The 24,157-nt window shown below is 34.3% G+C and overlaps 1 protein-coding gene across 1 annotated transcript in view; it reads left to right on the forward strand.

The window, feature by feature from the left end:
• RYR3 (ryanodine receptor 3) overlaps nt 1-24,157 on the forward strand; it is a gene marked incomplete at both ends in the record, with an annotated part of 240,011 nt that overhangs the window by 197,826 nt on the left and 18,028 nt on the right. Inside the window, 20 exons of the mRNA XM_082000511.1 lie at nt 1,703-1,873; nt 2,338-2,397; nt 3,480-3,611; nt 4,457-4,569; nt 8,466-8,562; nt 10,127-10,236; nt 11,060-11,111; nt 11,784-11,837; nt 12,110-12,209; nt 12,429-12,508; nt 12,776-12,852; nt 14,474-14,547; nt 14,787-14,804; nt 15,284-15,364; nt 15,771-15,859; nt 16,248-16,376; nt 16,751-16,855; nt 17,952-18,033; nt 18,352-19,676; nt 22,852-22,910. Of these exons, the coding sequence (XP_081856637.1) occupies nt 1,703-1,873; nt 2,338-2,397; nt 3,480-3,611; nt 4,457-4,569; nt 8,466-8,562; nt 10,127-10,236; nt 11,060-11,111; nt 11,784-11,837; nt 12,110-12,209; nt 12,429-12,508; nt 12,776-12,852; nt 14,474-14,547; nt 14,787-14,804; nt 15,284-15,364; nt 15,771-15,859; nt 16,248-16,376; nt 16,751-16,855; nt 17,952-18,033; nt 18,352-19,676; nt 22,852-22,910 (3,008 nt within the window). The remainder of the gene's footprint in view (nt 1-1,702; nt 1,874-2,337; nt 2,398-3,479; nt 3,612-4,456; nt 4,570-8,465; nt 8,563-10,126; nt 10,237-11,059; nt 11,112-11,783; nt 11,838-12,109; nt 12,210-12,428; nt 12,509-12,775; nt 12,853-14,473; nt 14,548-14,786; nt 14,805-15,283; nt 15,365-15,770; nt 15,860-16,247; nt 16,377-16,750; nt 16,856-17,951; nt 18,034-18,351; nt 19,677-22,851; nt 22,911-24,157) is intronic.

Here is a 24,157-nt window from a genome sequence, read left to right on the forward strand (position 1 = left end):
TCTGTCTGTGACTCTACTTACACATTTATCAGCAGGAATTGTGAATTCACAGACAGCAGAATTTGATTGCAAAGGCAGAATGGGTCTTTTCATGTCTTAAAAATGTTCAGGTTTTAAGGTTCACCTATCTTGTTCATACCTGGTTATTAATCTCAAATTGAAATAAAGAAAATTGGATGTGTAAAACATCCTCAATCATAAAGATGCAGAAAAGTAAACCAGTATCTCTCCTCCTTTTCCTTTTTTTTTTTTTTTTTTATATACCAATTAAATTTTGTTATTCCTTATTTAAGATGCATAGTGACGCCACTGGAATACAGTGATACATTGTGGGATTTGTTTGTCTGCTGTCGATGTAAAATACAAATAATGTCATTATTATAGCCATTACATCACTGCTATTTCTAAGGCACTTCCAAAAGCAAAGCTTTGAGGCAAAGTACTCTCTTGCAATTGTTAGTTCCTTAAGAAAGGAAGCCACATCCATCGTGTGTTCCCTCTGACCTCAACACCAGCTACGTACACAGAGATTCACCATCTAGAAGACCGAATTTGCCAAAATTTACCACTGAGTAGGATATTTATGGCTGCCTTTTCTTCCAGTGATTACTGTGATAATAGTGTGGTAATAACTGGTAAATAATGAATTGCAATGGATTCTGCTGTATCCTTATGTGGAACTATGCAATGTATTATAAAACCAGTAGTCAGTAAAACTTAAATGACAGAGGGAAAAGGATGTGGAGGGTTAAATGCAAGCATTTGCTATTTTGTAGTGTTGTATAAGCCTGGAGGCCTAGTCCTGAAATCTTATCTTAGGCAAAACTCCCCTTGAGTGTAGTAGGAGTTTAATCTAGGTTCAGAATTCAGAACTGGGCTATTTTTATGTTGTTATTTATCATATGTTCATTAAATATGTGGGTCTGGTCTAAAATTTTTGGTTCGCTGTCTCATAAATGAAGTTATGTGTGAAATATTGGTGTACAGTGTCTGTTGTAAGAAGATAGGGCAGATGTGTCTGTTGTAAGAAGATAGGGCAGATGTTATTCTGTTGTGCTGTTTACTTCTCTTTCTCTTTTGTTCCCTTCTCCTATTACTCATGATCTCCAAAGATGCAAAAGAATTAATTTTTCATCCCAGAATTACTTGCATGAGCCAAAGCTAAAGGGCAGTGCTTTTCCCAGAGGCACTAATTCATTGGCATTTTATTGTATTGAATCAAAGCCTTTTAGATACTGGTATTTTTCAGTTGAGACAAATCAGACAATATTCATTCATTCATTCAGACCCTGGATAACTATCTTTATGTAAGTTTCTAACAAAAATGTAAGCATTGTGAATTTGTCTCTGTAGCATTGAGAATAGTGTCCCCTGAGACTGACTCAGCTTTTAATTTTAGGGTTGTTTCTGTTTTGAGAGGTAAGATCCAGAAAATATAGTTAGATTCATCTGTGTGAATGCACACAGAAGTATGTTACTGCTATTAAAATATTACTGTTACTGCAATTTCTGCATTGGAGCATGCCAAAAATATTCCTTTACCTTTCCCGCACGAGACTACACGCTTCCTCTAATGTAGCATTTTTAATCAATTGTACTACATCAGGAACATAGTTTCTTTGGACCATTAGGGGAAGAGGTGTTGGAAAAGTGTGTGATCAGAGAATTACAGTCATTAACTTCTCTATTTTTTCAATTATAGTCTGGAGGGCAAGATCAAGAGAGAAAGAAATTGAAACGTAGAGGGGATTTGTACTCCATACAAACATCCCTGATTGTAGCTGCACTTAAAAAGATGCTTCCTATTGGTTTGAATATGTGTACTCCTGGAGATCAAGAGCTCATCTCTTTGGCTAAGACAAGATACAGCCATGTAAGTGTATACTTTGTAATAGTTTTCAATCCAAAATAAACAGAACTTTATAAAGTGAACTTTGAGGCATAGATATCTAAGCAGTCAGTATAATTAAATGTATCAACGTACTGTAAGCAATTATAGCTGCAGATTGTGCTTTCACAAGAAAAAAGTGGTTAGTATAGACAGCTACCATAATTTCCATGTCATTTTCCATTTGTATACAATGCACATTTTTATATATGCATATTTATTTGGATCAAATACTGTAATACCATTAATTAGCTTTTATTATCTTCAAAGTTTAATCCTTGGTTTGTAGTCAAAATTAAAGAAAGCTTTTGTTCTGCGCCCTTCTGGTAACTTAGGTACTTTGAAAACAAAAGAGGTTAAGTTTCAATATTAAAATACATAGTATGTTGTACATATTCTTATGAGATTAATAATAATCTGAATTGAAAAATACTTCTACCTTTCTACAGAAAGACACTGATGATGAAGTCAAAGAACATTTACGTAACAACTTACATTTGCAGGAAAAGGTAATACACAAAAATCTGTCTTAAAGATGCTGATGAGCACTTTTAAAATGCAGAAGTCAATTGCTTTGTTTATCATGATAGGTAAAAAACAACAAAAAAAAAGAATGTGAAAAGCTGTTAGAAAAATTGCCATTTTAACATTTTTCTTCATAATTTTTTCATGACAATAATGAATTTATTTGTAGCTTTGGCTGGTATTTTCACATTCAGGAAGCCCTGTAGAATGGGACATGTGTAAAGAATTGAGATATCGGTAGTTTTAAAGCTATAATTACTTAGAATCAACTCAATCCAAGAAGAAAATAAAACTATAGTATTTCAGCTTGTCTTCTTGAACTTGACTTGCACTAATGATTAGATAGTATTTCTTTTAAAGTGACTATAATAAAGTAAGAAAATCTTGTGTCATCTTAACACTTAAGAGTTTTACAAGCATATTTATGTTCCTACTATTTATATGCTGAATACACTGTCAAGATACCAAAATGGAGTCCTCATCATTCTGTAAATAATGAATAATTTAGGTCATTGCCTACAGTCTTTGAACATAATAGGAGTACCTGATTTATCTGTCATGGGAGATGACTGTCCGGTTGCTATAAATTTATTCTTACAGGTTTATTCTTACTTGAATTGGACACACTAAGTAATTTTAATGTGTATTTTCTGTTTCTGTCTTGCAAAAAACCTAAAACCTTTGGCTCTAAGTCTTCACCTGAAATTCCATCTGTCTTATAGACTCCATGAAACAGCTTTCCACTGTCAGTACAGAAGTCCTGCAAAGAGTTAAATTCAATCCCAGTACTGAATGTGCTTCCTTATTTTTAATGCAGTTAAATGGGATACAGAAGTCTCAGGGTGTTTTATTTGGTTTCATGAAATAAAAGTATAGAATCTTGCTTAAGAATGGAGTTCAGTTACCCAACAGTATACAGAATCTATTGCCATTTTTCTGAGCAGCTAGGAAATGTTAATTTTGACTAAAAGGAGACAGGTGAAGTGGGAGTATCTACAACGTTCTTTATTATACTATGAGAATAATAGTGGTGGTAGTCAAATGTACGAAATACGTTGGTTTTTAGTCTGACGATCCAGCTGTGAAATGGCAGTTAAATCTGTACAAAGACATTTTGAAGAGTGATGAACCTACTGACCCTGAGAGAAATGTGGAACGTGTGCAGAGGATATCAGCTGCTCTGTATCATCTGGAACAGGTAGAAATTACATGTCTATACCGTGGTTTTTTTAAGGTAGCATGAGGATTTTTTTGTTGTAGAGATTACTTCGACTTCAGTGAGGGTCATTATGAAAATTTACAGATAAAAATTATTTCTGTGCATGTTTGCGTACGTGCACACGCACATACAGATGTGTATCTATGCAAAATTTTTTATGTAATCTGTTGAAGTGGCTCACTTTAGCTTCAGGGAAAATTCAGCACGTCGTTGCCTCTGCAAAACTTTGTGAACAGTCACAAGAAGTATAGTGTACAAATCCTCACCGTTCAGTAGCTGAAAACTCTAATTTTAGCAAGAAGTGTTTGCATGTGCATGTATTTTTAGCATGCTGGTTTTAGCCCATTTTCTACTTCTGCACGTAAGGATGCTGTGGCAACTTCCGAATCAGTTGTCTGCCCATTCAAATGATACAATTTAAACACAAAAAGGCATTTGTACTCTTCCCACATAAAGTTAGTCCATTCACAAGTGTTATAGCACAGAAATTTGTTCACATGAACAAGTTGAATATGCATAGTTAGAAAGAAACAAAATAACCATTTTGGAATTTTACCAAGGAGTCCCACACCTGAGATACTCTGCCATCTTGAGGTCTTCTGCGTAAACTGAGTGGTACTATATATAAGGCCCCCAGTATCTTTTCTTACTAATTTAAAAACAAAAACCAAAATAAAACCCTGAAAGAACGTATTTTTCAGATGATGGGGAGCATTTGTAACATTTTCTGATTTGCTAACTACATTAACCACTAGCTAAAAAGAAAATTTTGAATAGAAGTTTAAGAGTTTCCATTATACATACTAGAAGGTATTTTCCCATAGGTTGAACAACCACTGAGATCAAAGAAAGCTGTTTGGCACAAACTCCTGTCAAAACAACGCAAACGGGCTGTTGTTGCGTGTTTCAGAATGGCGCCGTTATACAACCTGCCAAGGTAAATGGCTTAAAGGCTTAATTTTGTAACTTTCGTTTATATTTTTGAGGCCAAATATTGCTTCTGTGTATACCTACGAGTTTGTCAGGCCTATGTAACTTTGTTTAAGAGGCAAAAGAGTTGGTTAGTTATCAGGTAATTCCTCAGAGTAGCAAAATACTTGTCTCATGACAAATAACCAGAGGGGGAAAAGACCATAGGAATTACGCTGCTTCTAAGCCAAAATGCTTCATTTTTGTCAGCTGTTACCCTGTGTAGTTCCTCAAGTTATCTGTGAAAATTGTTAAGATGTTGCTGCTTCTGTCCCTTTTTTTTGCCTCTGATTGGTTGCTTTTTATTCTCCTGTGTTTGTATTTTCTCTTTTTTTTAACACTGTATCGCTATTCCTCTCCTATTGCGTGAACGCTTCATGCTCATTAGCTTGTCTGAGGCAATCTTTAGCTACTACATCAGAATGTAATATGCATTAAAGAGGCTATTGGGGCAGAGTGGTGCAGAATGGTATTTTGGACTTGTGTGTTGCTCTGCTTCTTACTCCGGTTGAATGTAGATACCACAAAGTCAGAGATAATGTGTATCCTGTGCCTGGATCCATCTACTGCTTTAAATAGACGATCAAGACCATGCAGCATTGGGGTAATTTCCTTTACCCTGTTCCTTCTCAACAAATCTGCTTTTTATTCAGATACCGCCTAAGCACATCATTAATTAAGTTTGCTTCTCACCTTCTTCTGCACTTTTTCACCTGTTGTGTTTAATACTTTTGTTCAAAGATTGTTTGCAAAGTATTTAACACAAGACTGCATTGCATTTTTAAATGCCTTTAATAAAGCCAATCTACACGCTTGATGTCGGCTAAACGTCTGTAGCTGTGCCACTAATGTATGGCAAGAATATTAGATTTGCACAGGACAAATAAAAAGACAGTTTTACTGTAAAAAGCACACACCCTTCCTTAGGAGTAGTTCTAGATTATAACAACTTCTCTAAGTTGTCATAGGCACCAGGCAATCTTTAAAGAATCAGACAAATGATAAGGCTTAAGTACAACATAAGAGCAAACTGGCTAGTATTTTTCATTTCAATAACTGTGTTTGGAAAAACAAGAGGAAGTGGTATGAAAAGCACTCATTTCAGTATAACATTTTTGTGAGCTTTTTTTTTTTATGACCATATTCTGGATTTATAAATTCTTAAAATGTTTGGAATATATATGAGCAGCCGAATGATAAAAAAGGTTTATCTTATTTTTTACTTTTAAAAAAACAATTTTATTTAATATTTTTGAGGTTGATGGAACACTTGCCAAGGGGTTATGAATGGGTTATGAATCTGTATTTTCATTTTCAAGAAAATATGGAGTAATACTCATTGCAGTAGAACATTTACATTATCTGTAATTTTCATTAAAAATTTTCTGTGTTAAAAAGATTAAGGTTGGTTCTTCTCAAACTTTATGGTAGATTTTGTGGTGGAGTTTACTCCTAATTTAAATATGAATGTGAGGCAAATCTGTGCAGTTACGTCATCTTGTAGATTCTAAAAATGAACTGTCATAAAACTACTTTAGCTAATCAGTTGTGGTGTCTGCACTTCAAAATAGGCAAGAGTGAAAAAACACTTTGGACTTAGAATCATAAAATCATAGAATGGTTTGGGTTGGAAGGGACCTTTAAAGGTCATCTAGTCCAACCCTCCCTGCAATGAGCAGGAACTTCTAGGTATATTGCTCAATTGATTAGGTGCAGAACAAAGCTTTAAAATTCATTATAGAGACATATTTTTTCTAGATAAATCATAGGATTCTGACAGGGTAATAAGGCTATCACACTATTACGCACCTATAACTATCTCCATCATTTAAATTGATTGTGTGTCTGAGCCCTAGGAAGATTATTTCAAGTGGGGTATGATTAATTCTAGGAGCTACATATTGTTTTGAACCAGAGTTTCAAATGCAGCTCTTCCTATCTTGTATATTTTCTCATTTTAATTGAAGCATTATATTGGGAGTGTTAGTGCTAAATTTGGTGATAGAATCAATTAATTTAAAGGACAGTAAGCAAATGTTATGGTGGTATGGTGTAATTTTTTTATCCTAGAAAAGATCAATATCTTGAGTGAATAATGAGCTCTTTCTTTTGAAGCTTTTCTGGGATTTAGGTGGCTTTCAATATAATTCAATATTAGTCTCATATTTTAATCTAATTTTCTTCAAAACACACTCTTATATGTATCAGGTTTTAGAAATTCCAGTAAGATATTTCAGAAATTGAAATGTCTATTGATGTGCAGATGTTTGTTAAATTATAGAAAAATTGCTTTAACTTCTACTGTAAATATTCCAAGTACTCCCTCTTCTGAGAAGTGCCAGGAGATACAGAAGAAATAGTTGTACTTTAAAATATTTTTATTTTTCAAGGAAAAAAGCATCAATTAAGTTAGGAAATACTAATTCTTCATGTTCTGTGTTTAATGAATGTACATGGCTTTGAAAAAGTGTTTTATGTGATAAATGTTTTCCTGAGATGTATTTGTGTTTGATGTTTTAAGGAAATGAATTTCTAAAAAAATTTGTCTTGTTGTCTGTCATCTCTATATGCACATAGATACAGCGAAGTTGTACATGGCAATTTTTCATACACAGTTTACGAATACATTCTTTCTACTATATTGACTTTAACCTGTGCCTTTCTTCAATGAAAACCTATATGCTTTTCTTCAGACACAAAATTAGCAATTTCTTCCTGAGCACCTTTCAACGAGTTTGGCTGGAAAAAGTACATGAAAAAACTCAGTATGACAGGCTTATACTCAAGTTAACGGTAATGTAACTTGTGGAGAGCCTCTTCCTTATGCGCACACTTATTCCTTCCCAGCCATGATTTGATGTTAACATAAAACATGAATTTGTACAATTTTCAGAGGAGATTCTGATTGGTCAGTTTTTGAAATTTGATAATAAAATGGCACCAGTGCCAGCAGGAGACCCTAGAAGTTTGTGTCAATAGCTATTCCATTACAAAATAGTAATTCATGTGCACAGTGTATTTTAAAAAGTCATATAGTGTACACAGCCAATTTGTTTAGTTTTTGTTAGTGGTGCAGGATAAAAGTAAATTAAAAGGCTCTGTGGAACAACCTTTGTAACCTCATGTAGTGCACCTCAAAAGAAAACTTCCCCCCAGATGTAATTTAAAGATGGAATGGTTTGGCCATTATTATGCGTAGTCTTACTACTGTGAGTTGTATTTTCAGTGGAAACTTAAATTAATGAATACTCTACAGTAGTAATTATTATGTTGAAGAGTTTTCTAAAATTGGTCATTTTCCAGAGCAGGTTTTGTGTAGTTCTAATCCAGCTTCTTTGAGGACACATTAATACTGCCCTGATTTGGAACTGAAAGAAAAGAAGATGAAGTTAGGCTTCTCTGTGTGGAAGAAGGCAGTGATTGTCTGGAGATAGCATGCTGGAAAGCACTTGATAATTATTTTAGTGTTGTTGGCCAACTTCTGCTGTCTCAATGTCCTAGATCTAGTAAACTAGATTTACATCTCATAGGTGTAGATCCCACATATTCATTCTCAGTCTGTTCAAGTGTGTAATTTTCCCATGCTTGCATTAAGGTTTCACATACAATGTATATTAGCACTCCCAAAGCCTTCAATACAAAAAGTAATGTGTGTATATATGTGTATAAAAAAAAAAATAGTAAGAATGTTCAAAAGTACATGCAGATTTGTCACTGAATGTTAGTTATGTTTTGCATTTCATTTCACTGACCAATCAGAGGATCAGAATTGTACAAATACGTATCCTTACTAATCATTAACCACCTGAGCTGTTATACTATGTTCTGTTACCCCTCTTGATCTCACTTTCACAACCCCCCCAGGCACCGTTCTATTAACCTCTTCCTCCATGGCTATCAGAACTATTGGATAGAAACAGAGGAATATTCATTTGAGGAGAAACTAGTTCAGGATTTGTCTGTAAGTACTGACATAATTGGGCATATTTTTCAATGCCCACTTTAGTGTATATTTTATGTATCTATTATAACCTATATTTAATTTTTATGTACTGTATGCATATGCATAAACTTACAAAATATTAATCCTTATGCTTCAGGGCATAAGGTCATTTTCTGCTGTGGTCAAAAAGACACTGGTCCTGTGATGCACCCTGAAGTGCATTAAGGTGGTTTATGCCTTCAGACAAACTATGTGATACTCATTCTTGGCAAGAGAAATGGATTAGATGAACTGTCAGACTATTTTTGTCATTATGGTAATTCCTATGTTCCTATATTTTATTTACTAGTTTTTTAAAGCTTGACATAATTGATCCTTTTCCCCTTTTTTAAATTTTTGTTGATGCATAATATTTAATTTTAACATTTTCAGCTTCGATACAAATTAATTTTGCTGTTTTCTCGTTGATACATCATAAGGAGAAGTAAATATATGCAGCCATATTCAGCAAAAATGTAGTTTGCAAGTGTACTCAATAAGTGATGGATAAACGTCAGCATTTTGTTACTGAGTATTGATTCAGAAAACCTACTGCTTTTTCTCTTTCCTCTCTGTAGATAGTTTGTCTAAAATACTTCCAAGGGGCCTAGCTTCATAGTGTCTTAGCACAATGAAAATTAATATATAGCTTCATGGATAACATGATAATGTATTAGGACGTGCTTCAGTGTTAGCAAAAGCAGTCATGTTGTGCTTTTTAAAGACCCGCTGGTATAGAAGGTCGTATGATTTTTCAAAACTGCAGCTAATATATTCTTCTTATATTCTGGACAATTATACGGTCACAGTCTTCTTTGATTTTGTTGCTGCTTTCTAAAGGAAGGAATGAGCCCATAAATCAAAACAGTGATTACAATTCTTTCAGATTTACTAGAGAAGTAAATTGAACTTCTTTAATTACAATTATTACTATAATTACAAACCCTACAAAGGGGTGATAACACAAGTAAGGTAAAGTTGATATGCTGCTTTTTTGCCAGTGCTGGCTATGTTATATTTCAGAGTGCAAATAAATGTTTGCAGTTGATGTTAAGACCAGTCCTTACATTTATTGAATCAAGGTTACCTAGAAATGATACTTGAAAGTATTGTAGCAAACAGTAGTCTGAATAGGATATATCTGACACTATTATTAAAAATAGTTCCATTTACCAGCAATTCTCCTGCTAGATAATTGAGCTAGGACTTACTTTCCATTCTGGTCCACCAGAAACACATAATTTCTGCTGAATAAGGCTTCCCTAAGATTTTCACTGTCTCATTCTCAATACCTTGCAAATGAGAACCTTCCAATGTTACTATCAAATATGAGTAACAATCAGATACTCGATAACTCCTCCTGAGTCATACAGGCATATAATGTTGCAGGTTATGCTGTAAGCTGCTGAATAAGATGAATACTGGAAGTTAATACAAATTAGACGGAATAAAATTACTGAAATCCTTTCCTAAACTTAATTACTCAATTTTTTTCTTACTCATGAAGCTTAATTTGTATATTCTGATATAAATCTTGAGACAGACACCTCCAAAAAAAGAGGAAGAGGAAGAGGAAGAGACCGAGAAAAAACAGCCTGATCCACTTCATCAGATTATCCTTTATTTCAGTCGCAGTGCTCTCACAGAGAGAAGGTAAAAAGAGCTGTGTTGAAAATCACATTGAGTAAAAGCACACAGTAATTGAATTTCTAATAACATTACAGAAGTGACTTAATGCAACTGCAGTTCATCATTTTGCATGGTGAATACTTTGCCTCTCAGTTTCGTTAGAGTTTTCATGTGTTTAAACTCTGTATAAGATTGAGACAAACATTGACTATTTTTGACATTTTAAAAGCTTGGTAAATACCCAATACGGAAATAACTGAGCATGGATTCTCATAGAAGCATAAAATCTACAGGAACTGCTGGTTCATGCAGACTACTCTACCCTGGTCTCTGCTGGTAATAGATGTGTGTTCTTGTTGTTGATATTCAGTATGTCGGAAAACGTTTCATTGATGATTAGCATGAATCTCTTTCAGTGCCAGTTTCTGGTTTGAATTTAGACTGTTGATTAGTATATTTATTTTGTATGAGTAGAGTACTCCAATGTTTCATATACTTTTTCTGTATGACTAGCATAATCTTGCCATCTGACAGTTATAATAACTTACATCTGCATAAGACTTTTCTGCACCTGCAACAGCCAGTGATCCTTACTTATCCAACATGACTAAGTTGGATGTCCAAATATACCTCTAAATTGTTTAATTAAAAAGTTACAGAGACTGCTTTGAAATAAGAAAATGTATTTTTAATATGATTTTCAAGTGCAGTAGCATTTCTAGTAGACATGTGTATCTACTTTTATAAAACACCCTTTAATAAAAATGGTGTTTACGTATTAGTAGGCGTGTGACATCTTTTTATTACTACATCATAAAACAATTTTAAATATTTTTTCTCTTCATAGCAAACTAGAAGATGATCCTTTATATATTGCTTATTCCGCCATGATGGCAAAGGTAAATATATCATTTGAAGCTCCATCCCTCACTCCACTCAGGTACTTCCCATGAATATGAGATGCTTTTTAAACATTTTCCTTCTGTTTCTTACGTGGACTGCTTGATACTAGTGATTTCTGTATTTTTAATGAAGCAAATGCTATTCAGAGTTCTATATATATAATGAGACATTTTCTACATTAAAATAATATTATAAAATTCCAGTAGGTGCAGTCCTGCTGATACCACTTGGCACTTTGTCCAGGGTTAACTCATGAGCAGTCTTAACGATGTTAGTTATCTTTATTCTTTGGGTAATTGTTTTGGAGTTAATATTTGAAGTCTGTCAAAAATAGGTTGACAATCAGTTTTTGCAACGTATTGATTACAGCTGCCACATGTGAGAGAGTTTAACTGTGAAGATAAATACTATGGACATAAATAGAGCTATGACACAAGAACACATAGCCTGCAGTTACAGGGTATGCATGTAGTTGGATAAGTACTCGCACATTCTAAGTGTAGATGAGCACAAATATTTATGATTACAGGGATTTATATCTTCTTAATGCCTTTAATTATTACTTGAAAAAATTTCTTTGGTCATTTTTCTAGAAATGCTATAGAAAAAACAGGCGTTATGTTTCATAATATGCAAAATCTTATGATTTCTGTTTCTAACATAAAAAGAGCTGTCGGGAAGAAGAAGAAGAGGAAGAAGAAGAAAAAGAAAAGACATTTGAGGTGAGAGTTTAAATAGCATTTCTTGTCGCCTAATGTTCAACTATTTTAAATATGTCCTCTAGAATAAATGCAAGAATAACACAGTGTGTATTGAGCTGGTTCACTATGTTATTCACATAAAAGAAAGACTCTGTGTTCTGAAGTTTTGGAATCAAACAACCCATGGATTATAAAGGCAGATGGCCTTCGACAACTTCAGATTTCTCATCTTCCTATTTTTCTTGAATCAGTTCCAGTCTGCATTCTGTTCTCATTTGTGTTCCCAAACCCAGGAGAAAGAAATGGAAAAACAGAGAACTCTTTATCAGCAAGCTCGCTTACATGACCGTGGAGCTGCTGAGATGGTCCTTCAAATGATTAGTGCAAGCAAAGGTAATGTTCTGTGAAGTATTAAAAGTGTACATGATATACATATCATATGTATAATTCTATACATAGTGTATTATGTCATTATACTTACAATATTGTATGATATATAATGAAGCAAAATAAATGTCAATTACAAATATACTAGGTAAAACTTCCAGACTGCTTTTCTGATTGAACAGTTCATAATTGCAAGTTTTAATGACTCTAGCCTTGTTTTCACAGGTCGTACAGGACCCATGGTTGTTGAAACACTAAAACTTGGTATTGCTATTCTAAATGGTGGGAATACCATAGTTCAACAGGTAATGCTTCTCTAACTACTGTGAGTCTTACTTGTATAAAGGATGCAAGTAATTTTGAGAATTTTAGTGTTCTGTCATGTTTTTATGTTAGTGCATTTAATTTGAAGCTAAACAGTGAAGGAATATCAGGGTATTTTTGGTACAATAACAATATTATTACTTGGTAGTGATTTGCATTTCGAGTGGTAATTCAGGAAGTTGTTAATTCATGTAATTTTAATATAGATTTTTTTTTTTTTTTCCCCCGCCAAAATGCATACCCTCTAGAAAATGCTAGACTACCTGAAGGAGAAAAAGGATGCTGGATTTTTTCAAAGTCTGTCTGGTTTGATGCAGTCCTGCAGGTAAAAGCATAAGTCATATTATTAGTTTCAGTTTTATTCAGGTTGGTGGCTTGTTGCTCAGTGCACGTAGATTTGTGTAGATTTAAATTTCAGGAGTCACAGATTGTAGAACTCTTATGGTGAATTTTTTGTAAATAGAAGGAATAGTATGTTAATCTTTTAGAGTATTCTTCCAAAGAAGAAAATAAAGCAAAGACTGTGCCTTTGAAGGCTTGGTTTTGGAGAAGCAGAAAAGTAAAATGTAATGGTGCCTTTACTGGTCCCAGATCCCTCAAGTTTTCTGTCTGGGTGGTTCTAAGGATGGAGGAAAGCCATCACTGAAGGAAAGAGAGGCCAATGGAACTTTACTAACCTTTCAGTTTCTGCACATCTCAGACGAGTTACATAATCTCTGTCTCTTCATCTGAATCCTCTGCTTACGTGTCAGGCTTGTTAGAGATGGCACGTGGCTGGTGAGGCTATGGTAGTCCACTCCCTTGATAAACCAGAAGTTCAAATTAGTTAAGGTAAAGGACTCCCATAAAGAAGGTGGAAGACTGTTGGTGTTTCTCATTACTCTTAGAGTAGCCAATCTCCTTTCACAGCCTCTTAAAGTAACAGAAGGGTTCTGAAGCAGTAGACTGGGAATTAGAAGTGGAGAAGCTGTATGAAGACGGGAAAATATGTAGCAGGAATGGTGACCTGCACTGCAGAAATTACCACTGAGTAATTGCAGCCTGATTAAATAACACCCATTTTAATTTTTCCATTTATGTAGAACAATTTAGCAAGGACTTGTCAAACAGGACCTGCAGTGATGATATATGTGTATCATTTAGAACTTCATTAAAAAAGCTTTTGATAGAATTACTTGAACACCAACAAGAGAATGAAAATGATGCTTTAAAAAAATGCTTTTTGTTTTAATGATGTCTCTAGACAGTAGAATATGTGACTGCACTGCTGTTTAACTGAAAAAAATGAGATAATCATAGAACTATATTTGGACTGTTTGAATGAAAGTATTCTGATTGGGTTGTAAGAAGAATCATCATCTGCTATTCCAGGTGCTGGGCTATGCCAAGTTAGCAAAAGAAAATTCAGGTATCAGTGTATTTTGACCTTGGAAGATAGGGAGTCACTGATTCCATTTATGTCTTCTGAATTTGGAATCAGAAATTCCATAGATCTTCTGAATAACCTAATGATGCATAATAATACAGTAATAATATAATGAAAATAATAGTGATAACAGTGGAAATCCGTAGGACTGAGAAATAACAGCAGTAATGTCCTTTTGGCAGGCAGGTTTAAGTCTGGTCTGTTAAGTAATATTTCAGGTTCCTTTTCCACTTTTTATTTATACATGAAACCATGAATGACATTACTGGAAGTGAAGTGGAAGTGACGAGACCTGACCTGACACTCATTTCTTTTCAGAAATAGACACTGGACCCTTATTTTCATTTCAAACTCTTTTACTTAATATCCATATTAAATAAAATATGAGGCAATGCATGTAACAGTGGGTCAAGACTAGTTGTTGAAGGCCTCTGGAGATTTCCTAGCAGAAAATAGTACTTCATTGCGTACTATAGTACTTTTTCCTGTTTGTGTTTCTTTTTTTTTTTTCCGATGTAAGTGTTCTTGACTTGAATGCGTTTGAAAGACAAAATAAAGCAGAAGGCCTGGGAATGGTTACTGAAGAAGGAACTCGTAAGTAGAATGAAATTGATTGCAGTAGTGCTTAAAACACTGTTTGTGCTTCCTTCTTTAACTAGAACTGTTATTCTGTGGCTTGAGGTTTCTGTTGATAAACTTACTATAATAATTCTAGGCTTTGGGTTCTGAATATGCTTTATATTTACAAAATCTTTGGCAATAATTTTTAAGAAAAACATTGTACCTGCCAATATTCTTATCCTGTATTCTTGTTATTTTTCTTTGATCCACAGTCATCGTTCGTGAGCGTGGTATGTTTGGGTTTACAGTTTTTGATACTATTGTTGCAAAAATGTGTTGCAAATACAGAAAGAAGTCTTTAATTGCATCTTCCCCGATATCTTTAGGTTTAGCTTTATGGTCTGCAGCAGGATGTGTGCTCAGCTTGGATAAACAGTTTGATGCTTATTAAAGAAGTGACATTCATATTTAAGGCATGATTTTAGTTATGACTAACTTATTAGATACATATCCTGTTGCTTTTTGTGGTTTTTTGCCCCCTTTTTTTTTAACCCTGGATGCATTGGAGTGCTAAATATTTTGGCTTTGCTTTTTCTGTCTCAGTTTTTCTTTTCATTATTATCAGTCCATTTCTTTTAAATTGCTTTAACGCTTTTATAATACTGGTTTTTATTAAAATTCCGGTTTTAAAGTTTGCTGTAAGATTATGTGTTCCGCACGCTTAATCATAACAGTTGTCACATAATCATTGTATTTACATGTTTTAAAGGTGAAAAAGTGTTGCAGCATGATGAATTTACTCGAGATCTATTTAGATTTTTACAACTGCTCTGTGAAGGGCATAACAATGGTAAGTGAACTGAATTAATTTTAGGGAAAAAGTGTGATGAGTCTGTTTTTAAACAGAGTTGAAAAGAACTGATTCTACTGTTTTTTTTCATGAAATTCATTAGTTTTCTGAGGGAAACTGGCTTGACAACAATTTGAATTGCAGAGCTCAATTTGAATTTTTAAGACTTAGTGTAATTTCAGTTTTTATGCCAGTCATTAACAGTAAAGCCTATGGCAAGTCATGTGGATAACAATTCTTCAGTTGTATTTACATTGTGATCTGCTGTAGTTCAATTTCCACCACATAAGCATCTGTACCCAACAAGGTACTTAAAAAGAATGTATTCTCTATGTCTCCATGAAAATAATCTCATATGTTTTATTCTTATATATACTAACCAAGCACAAATCACTTCTTATTTCAGATTTTCAAAATTACCTACGTACTCAGATGGGCAACACCACAACAGTGAATATTATCATTAGTACAGTTGACTATCTTTTGCGTCTTCAGGTGAGGAAAATGGAGTATAACATATTTGCTGTTCCTTCATTTTTATAAATTCACATTTTACTGGAATCAAATGTGAAAATTCTCTCTTAGTGGATGTCTAAAATAAAGAATTATGATTTAGTTTATCTCATCTCTTCTTTCCTTTTGAAATAGATAACCTTTCAGAATTCTGCGTGAAACCAGATGTTTTTTAATTTATTTCATTGTTCACTTCTGCAGGGAGCATAGTTAGATAAAAATGCAGAAAGTTATTGTCATGAGAACTAGCTGGTCACAGAAATACTAAATTTCATATGCTGCTGATTCAACTTTTGGTGATACAAATGCAGGCAGTAAATACTGCATACAGAATGCAAAATTAGAAAATATAACGTTATTTTTTTCTTAGGAATCAATCAGTGACTTCTATTGGTACTATTCAGGAAAGGATGTCATTGATGAATCAGGGCAACGTAACTTCTCTAAAGCTTTGGCTGTCACCAAACAGATATTCAATTCCCTTACAGAATATATCCAGGTAAATAAAATGTTTTTCTTAGGGTACTAACAGTGAAGTTCTGTGATTACATGGCCTGGTCGTGTCCTATCATAAATTTGTAAATACTTTGGCATTATTTTGCTTGATTTTGATAAAGTTGCATGCAGTCAGTGGCCCAGTGTAAAGTTAATATTAAAACATGTGAATGGCTGCATATTTAACATGATACTAGCTAGTATTTATGCACTAGATACCAGAGAAACTCTGAAGCTTTCTCATGTAGCTTCATTGAAGCCTGAGTTTTCTTTTTTTATTTTTGTCAGGGAGAAGTCTTAGGAGAGCAAATTGTTTTCTTTCTTTTGATTCATTTCATTTTATAGAAATTAAAAATGTGTTTTTCTTAATTTTTTTAGGGCCCTTGCATAGGTAATCAACAGAGTCTGGCTCACAGTAGGTTGTGGGATGCAGTTGTTGGCTTTCTTCATGTCTTTGCAAATATGCAGATGAAACTTTCACAGGTATTTTCAGTAGTCAAGTAATCCTTCTTTGCATAGGTTTATAAATTTCAGTCAAGTCAATGTTGAAAGCTATAAAGCAGTTAATGTGCTGATACTCACTGGTTGTGCATGGGCCTACTGTAATTTAGAGGTCCAAGACTGAGTCTTAGGACTAGCATCTTCATATCACTCCTTTTAGCTTTAATCATCACTGTGCACTCACCTTTTCTAATATCAAACTCACTGCTTCCAACTCAATTTTACCTTTCTGACAGTGAAGGTGGCAATTTGGTCCTTCCTTCCCTGTTGCCAAAACCTGATGATCTATCAGAGCAGAAGCACCATTAAAATCATGATTCCCTTGCTACAGCTAAGTAGGGCAAGAGAAAAGCTCAGAAGGATTCAAAGAGGGAGGGAATGTGACAGTCAGTCAACTTGTCCAGTTAATTCATCACAGGCACTGAGCAGGAGGGCAACAGGCAGTGTTCATTTCACTGTGCAGGGCATTGTGGAGTCCCATACACCCACTGAATGTAACAGTGCAGAGAGCCATTTCCTCAGTCTCGTTCAGTCTGCTACCTTCTGACTTAGAAGATTTCTTCCCACCCTACAGAAGTACATCAGAATTTTGAGGATAGTTAAGAGTTTTAGGCCCTTAATTTTAATTTTTAATCCTGATTTTAGTCATAAATCCATGTTAGACTTACCATGTTCTGCGATTAAACTAAACAGTTCTAGTTCTGTTTGAGTGGTAATGCATTATGCCATTAAATGTTCTCTGTGAAGTGAGAAAGGATGGATTCTTTCTGAGATGAATCCTGCCAGATCTGTGGAGTAACCAATTTTGTGAGTTTCAGCTGTCCCTTATCTGCACTTAGGGACTCCTTAATGCTTTATTAAAGTTTATCTTTATGATATTATTACCTCTGCTGTAGTAAGTTACCCTCATATTGTATAAGACTTCTGATAGTAATCATAATAAAATGACAATGCAATGTTGCTGAAGAATGTGAACTACATTTAGATGACGATCCCGCGTACTGTTTTGTTCCAAATATATTTAGTTTTCCAGGTAAATACAAGAAGCAGCAACCTTATACTTCCATTTTTTTTACAGGACTCTGCTCAGATTGAATTGCTTAAAGAACTGCTAGATCTGCTAAAGGACATGGTAGTGATGCTCTTGTCACTTCTTGAAGGTTGGACCTGTTTTTCTTTATGGTCAAATATGATTATCTCAGCTTCATAATGTAAAGTACGATAATTATGTTAATCTTTCTAAACTGTTTTTTAATTGCCTTTATGTAGTGCCAGCAAAAAACCTATTTCATATTTATTTAATAATTATTAAGGAATATACATAGTCATGAATAAGAAGGCTGCTACAGAAAAGCATGTTGAAAGAAAAATTACAAAGATTTTTGAACATTTTTGTTCTGTTCTAAGCATGAATATGAAGTTTATTTATTTAAAATATAGCAATGCCAAATAACTTCCTGTTTTAACACACTACTTAGGTAACGTTGTAAATGGAACTATTGGAAAACAAATGGTAGACACGCTTGTAGAATCATCTAGCAATGTAGAAATGATTTTGAAGTTCTTTGACATGTTCCTCAAGTTAAAAGATCTGACTAACTCAGATGCTTTCAAAGAGCATGACCCGGATGGTAAAGGCATCATTTCAAAGAAGGAATTCCAGAAATCAATGGAGGCTCAAAAACAATATATACAGTCAGAGATTGAATTCCTGCTGTCCTGTGCAGAAGCTGATGAAAATGATATGTTTAACTATGTTGATTTTGTGGAAAGATTCCATGAACCAGCCAAAGACATTGGATTTAATGTAGCAGTCTTGCTAACAAACCTTTCGGAGCACATGCCTAATGATTCACGCCTTCAGAGCTTACTTGAACCTGCAGAAAGTGTTCTTAATTACTTTGAACCATACCTTGGCCGTATTGAAATAATGGGTGGAGCCAAGAAAATAGAAAGAGTTTATTTTGAAATCAGTGAATCCAGTAGAACGCAGTGGGAGAAGCCACAGGTGAAGGAATCCAAAAGGCAGTTCATATTTGATGTTGTAAATGAAGGTGGAGAGCAAGAAAAAATGGAACTTTTTGTGAATTTCTGTGAAGACACAATCTTTGAAATGCAGTTAGCATCCCAGATATCTGAAATGGATTCATCTGAGAGGCCTGAGGAAGAGGAAGAAGCAGAACCTTGTTATGCAGTTGATATTGGAGAAGACGAGGAAGAAGAAAAGTCCCTTGAATCTGCTTCAGCTTTTGCAATGGCCTGTGTTGCAGTGAAGAAGAATGTTGCCAACTTTTTTAGAATGGTTACTCTGAAGAACCTAAGGAAACAATACAGGAAAGTTAGAAAGATGACAGTAAAAGAGATGGTGAAAGTGTTTTTCTCCTTTTTCTGGATCCTATTTGTAGGGATGTTCCAACTGTTCTTTACTATAGTGTGGGGAATTTTCCAGATTCTTTGGAGCACTGTATTTGGGGGTGGCCTGGTTGAAGGAGCCAAAAACATTAAAGTTACTAAAATATTAGGGGACATGCCTGACCCAACACAGTTTGGAATCCATGATGATGCTATGGAAGCAGAAAAAGCTGAAGGTGCTGAGCATGGCATCAGAGCTGAACTTGCGCAATTTGTGAAGGGTGAAAAGGGAGAAACTGACATAATCTCAGACATTTTTGGCATTCATGCAAAGAAAGAAGGTGGCCCAAAACACGGTCACGATGCTGGACTTGGAGATATTGCAGAAATCCTTGGTACTGATATCCAGTCATCTTTGGAAAACACAGTTCGTAAGAAGAAAGGATTACAGGTATGTTAAAGAGATTTTGTATTTCTTTTCAGAAAATAATAATACAAATACATTACTGAATTTTCTGTTAGTAACTAAATCGTTTGCCAGTTAACTGATTAATAAATGTTCTCAATGAGAACATACTTTATAATCTGTATTCTTTTCAAAAGGAGAGTTTATGTGTCAGAAAAATTCGGCCCCATGTGTTTAGATTTCACTGCAGTAAATTGTTATTATTGTTCATTTGGACTTTACTCAAAACAAAAATCGCTAGCAGCTTTCTAGGCACAGTTTTTGATTTAAACGATTTACAGTCTTGTTTATTTTGCATGCCCCATTTTTTCACAGTATATTTCAATTATTTTTACAATCTGCTTTCTCCATAATAATGCATTATCATTATTGTCTTTCTTCTACATGCTTTACTGATCACATACAATAAAATACCCTTTTTTTCCTATTATTTGAAATAATTTTGCCTGAATTTATTGTTACTTTAATGTTTATCATACAATAATTTACTTTTATTCTGTTTTATGAACAATATCTTTCGTTCCACTCAGCTGAGTTTTCTGTTTAAAATGGATTGAACTAAATGTCAAAACCCAAATGAATTTGTCGTATCTGGAAGGCATTTTGTTTCACTCTACACTTTGGATCTGTTTCTACTTGTTATTCAAACACCTCTTTCCTCTCATCATTAGTCCCCCTCTTTATGGCATGCTTTCCAGATATTTTCAAGATAAACCTCTGTTGTACAACTTCTTAGATCATTATTTCCACTTCATTGGTATGTTTTTCTCCAAGATTCGTTTATTGCCTAGATGGAATATATTTTTTTCCATTCATTTTTCTTATTTATGTATGAATTCATTTTTAAGTGTGTACTTAAAAATTACAGTCTTTTCACATCCTGTCTCATTTAGCATAAATATAATGTGGTTGGTATTTAAAAATACTGTTTGAACTTAAGGATCTTGCTATGTCTGAGTAAATATTTTAGGATTTTCTTCAACAACAGTTGAAGTAAATTTTTTACTTCAGATCTGAGTAAATATTTTAGAATTTTCTCGGCTTTACTTTGATTTATACGTTTCTCAGATTTGCTTGTAACTATTGATAAAAATGCTCAGTAACTTATGCAGCTACTTTGAGTCATTAAGGTGACGTCAGCTATGGAATTTATCCAGCTTTTACCTTTAATATGTTATCTAGTGAAACTTACCAAAATAATGTTTACACTAATTCTGTATTACAGAAATTGCTGTTCACATTGTGTATGTGAACAGCTCAAGTAATCCAGTTAGAACACTAGTGGCATGACATAATTATTAAGCGTTTCTTAATTATTAAGAAACAGCAGTGTCAGAATCAAAAATTCCCTTCAGGAAGTCACTGTGGTTTTTGTAAGCATTTACAATAATAAAACTTACACAAATGGATAGAAACAGAAATTCACCTCTATATACTGGAAGAGCAATTGTGTAGCGATAAGGTCAATGACATTACCATACAGCCAGAGAAACTGCAAAATAACCAATGGAATTGTATATGATGAAGATTGTTAGGACTTCAGTTCAACAAAAACGTCAATCAACGCAGATCAAAAAAGCAAACTGATGCTTTGAATTGCTGAGAAAGGAAGAGAGAGAGGAAAACCCTAGAATATTACTCTGCTCCATGAACCCAAAGTATATGTGTGTGTTGAAGACCAGGTTCCCCCATTTCAAAAAGAATGTGATAAAACTGAAAAAGGTTCAGTGATGGTCAAAAAGTTATCAACACTTGATATGGAACAAATCTTGTGTATGGAATTAAGTAGGTTAAGGTTCTTCAGCCTGGAAAGGAGGCAGCTGAGACAGCATATGATAGAGGGATGGACAGGATGGATAGGGATTTCTTTGTTCTTCCGTACCCTACCCCTTTGAAGAGCTAGGCGTTATCGAATGATCTCTGAATTACCCTCCAGGAGATGTTAGGGGATCCTCTTTGTGGAAGAGTTACATGTTTCCAGCACGTGTACTAGATGAGGTTCCTTCTATCACGTGTACTAGATGAGGTTCCACAGATAAAAGGTGAGATAAGAAAGGCAAGAACAATTTAGTAAATTCTTTTGTAAATTCTTTCATAAATTCTTTCACTGCCTATGTGCAAGAGATAGGCATCCCGGTGAGTACTGGGAGAAAAGTTTAGATAACTGTATTTATGTATTAACCAGAAGTGTAGGAGAATACACCAATACACAATTGGCATTTAAGCATTTTGATCGAATACAGAAGAGGGTAAAGAGCTAAGATAGGTTTTTGTAAAAGTGAATGGTAGCAAATTTAGGCACTTTAGATTCCTTTCTGAATCTAGGAATTTGGAGCCTGAATCTCTCTGATTTCCAGTGAAGCTTAGATGCTCAAACTGCATTTGAAATGAGTTTACTTTGGTTCTTCCAATACTGAGGCTAAAGGTAACTGAAATTCAGGCCCCAGCTTCTTTCCTGCAGTAAATTTTTTTTACAGCCATCTGTAAAATTGTATATTGGTTTTTCCTTATCTCAAGGAGTGTTGTAAACACATACTTAGACGGTTGTGAGGTGTGCCAGTAAAGGTTTAATGAGCCATCAACCCACCTAAGAAAATTTGAAGAAAATATTGCATAAGTAAAAGTTGTTTAAATATCTGCCTGACTTCAGTTGCATCAGTTGATCTTAACAAAGTAACTGGGTTTTGTAATATCTGATTACTATCCAGCTCTTTTTCAGATTTTTGATGCTATCATTGATACAGTATTCCTTGTTTCATATTTGGAATGAGGCAAACTGATGCTTATTTGCTACCTAATCAGCACTAAATCTTTGTGAGTGACCTTTGTATTGGGGTATGATCTGGATGTAGTTACCTTCATCCTCAACTGGTCACGTACTCTGTCTGATAGCCATGTGTAATTAAGTTGTTCAGTCAACTGGGTTAGATACACTGTTGATAACACTATCCCAAAAAAGGCTATCAGAAAAATTTCTGCAGTTTTCACTGTTAAAAATCTAGTCTAAGCTGTCTTATTTTAAAAAATCTAACACTTTAAAAGTGCAAAGTGATATAAAAAAATAGTGTGGTAATTATTTTGTTTCTTAGAAAACAGTAACTAAAGCTACCAAAATTTTATTTGAATGGATCCATTTTGACAGTTAAAATACTTTTTGCAGATATCTGAAATTGCAAAAGAAGCTGAAACAAAAAGAAAAGCAGAAGCTGAGAAGGCTGAGTAAGTTGGGTTTTTTTATTTACACAACTCCTCTTTAATTCCTTACGACTTCCTAATGCTAATGCTTAATTTGGCCAGAAAAAATCCAAGCAATGCTCAATATTCAAAGCACTTTATATATACTTTATCTGATCAGTATTTTGAAAAGCAGCACAGTCCCTAAGAAGTGGCAGACCATCTCCTTGGGCAACAAAATGGTAATCTGATTTTTGTGGCCCTTGACAATTCTACATATATAAATCTGTGACCATTGTTGTTTTTGTTTTTTTTAAAAAAAAAAAAACACAAAACTATTCTACGGCTTTTTTTGGTACCATGTATCCAAAGAACCAGTTGATGGATGTTGCTCAGTATGAAGACAGTAACTTCAAAATAAGCAGTTTCAGAAACTTGTTATTTTGTCTAGACCATATTACAGTGTACTATTAAGCTGGTTAATATTTAGATTGGTCAGATGACCCCTTTTACATGTTTTGTTAATTCATATCACTGGTCGGCTTTTTTCTTTGTTGAGTGATTTTTGGTCTCCTGATTTAGACACTAGTAGCATATTCACCAGTGCTTCAGTGAAGCAATTTATAAATATCTCTAGGAATTCACCCAGAATCTCCTGTGCCAACTCATTTTCTTACTTTAGGCTTTTGGACCTCTTATTTTCCATAAGCATGATCTCTTTCTACCTTTATAATTTTATTGGACTACTTTTCTGTATTCCCTGTTGTCTTCTTGTCTGCTGTGCTTAGTTCTCCTCTCAAGTACTTTCACAGCATATTCAAATTGCCTTCCGCTTAAAAGTTTGATTTTAGGTGGCTGCAACAGGGACTTCTTTTGGTAGAAGATAAACACATGCTTAGACACCCATCATGATTCCTTCTGCAGTAGTAGTGTCGTAAAGCGAACCATATACTGCATTTTTTTAATCCTCAATGCTTAAAACGTTCAGTCACCTCAATGCCTCAACATTCTTTTACATATATGCAAATTCGGGGTTTGGGGGTTTTTTTTGTTTAGTAACTGAATTCCCCTATTAGTCTTGATACTTAACTTTCATAAAGGCAGTTCAGTGGTGCAGGAGGAATGGTTGTCATCTTCTACATATTTTGTAAGGTGCAATCCTCTGAAGCAAACTTCCTTGTTATTACTTACTCATCCCTTTAACAACAGTGATTGCCTTGACTGAAACAAATTCATTTTATGATACTGTGATTCAATTATGAAACTGTGTACCAAATCCCAGAAGCTTTATT

The sequence above is a fragment of the Phaethon aethereus genome, assembly GCF_964289735.1.
Source record: "Phaethon aethereus genome assembly, chromosome: 5".
Taxonomy (NCBI): domain Eukaryota; kingdom Metazoa; phylum Chordata; class Aves; order Phaethontiformes; family Phaethontidae; genus Phaethon; species Phaethon aethereus.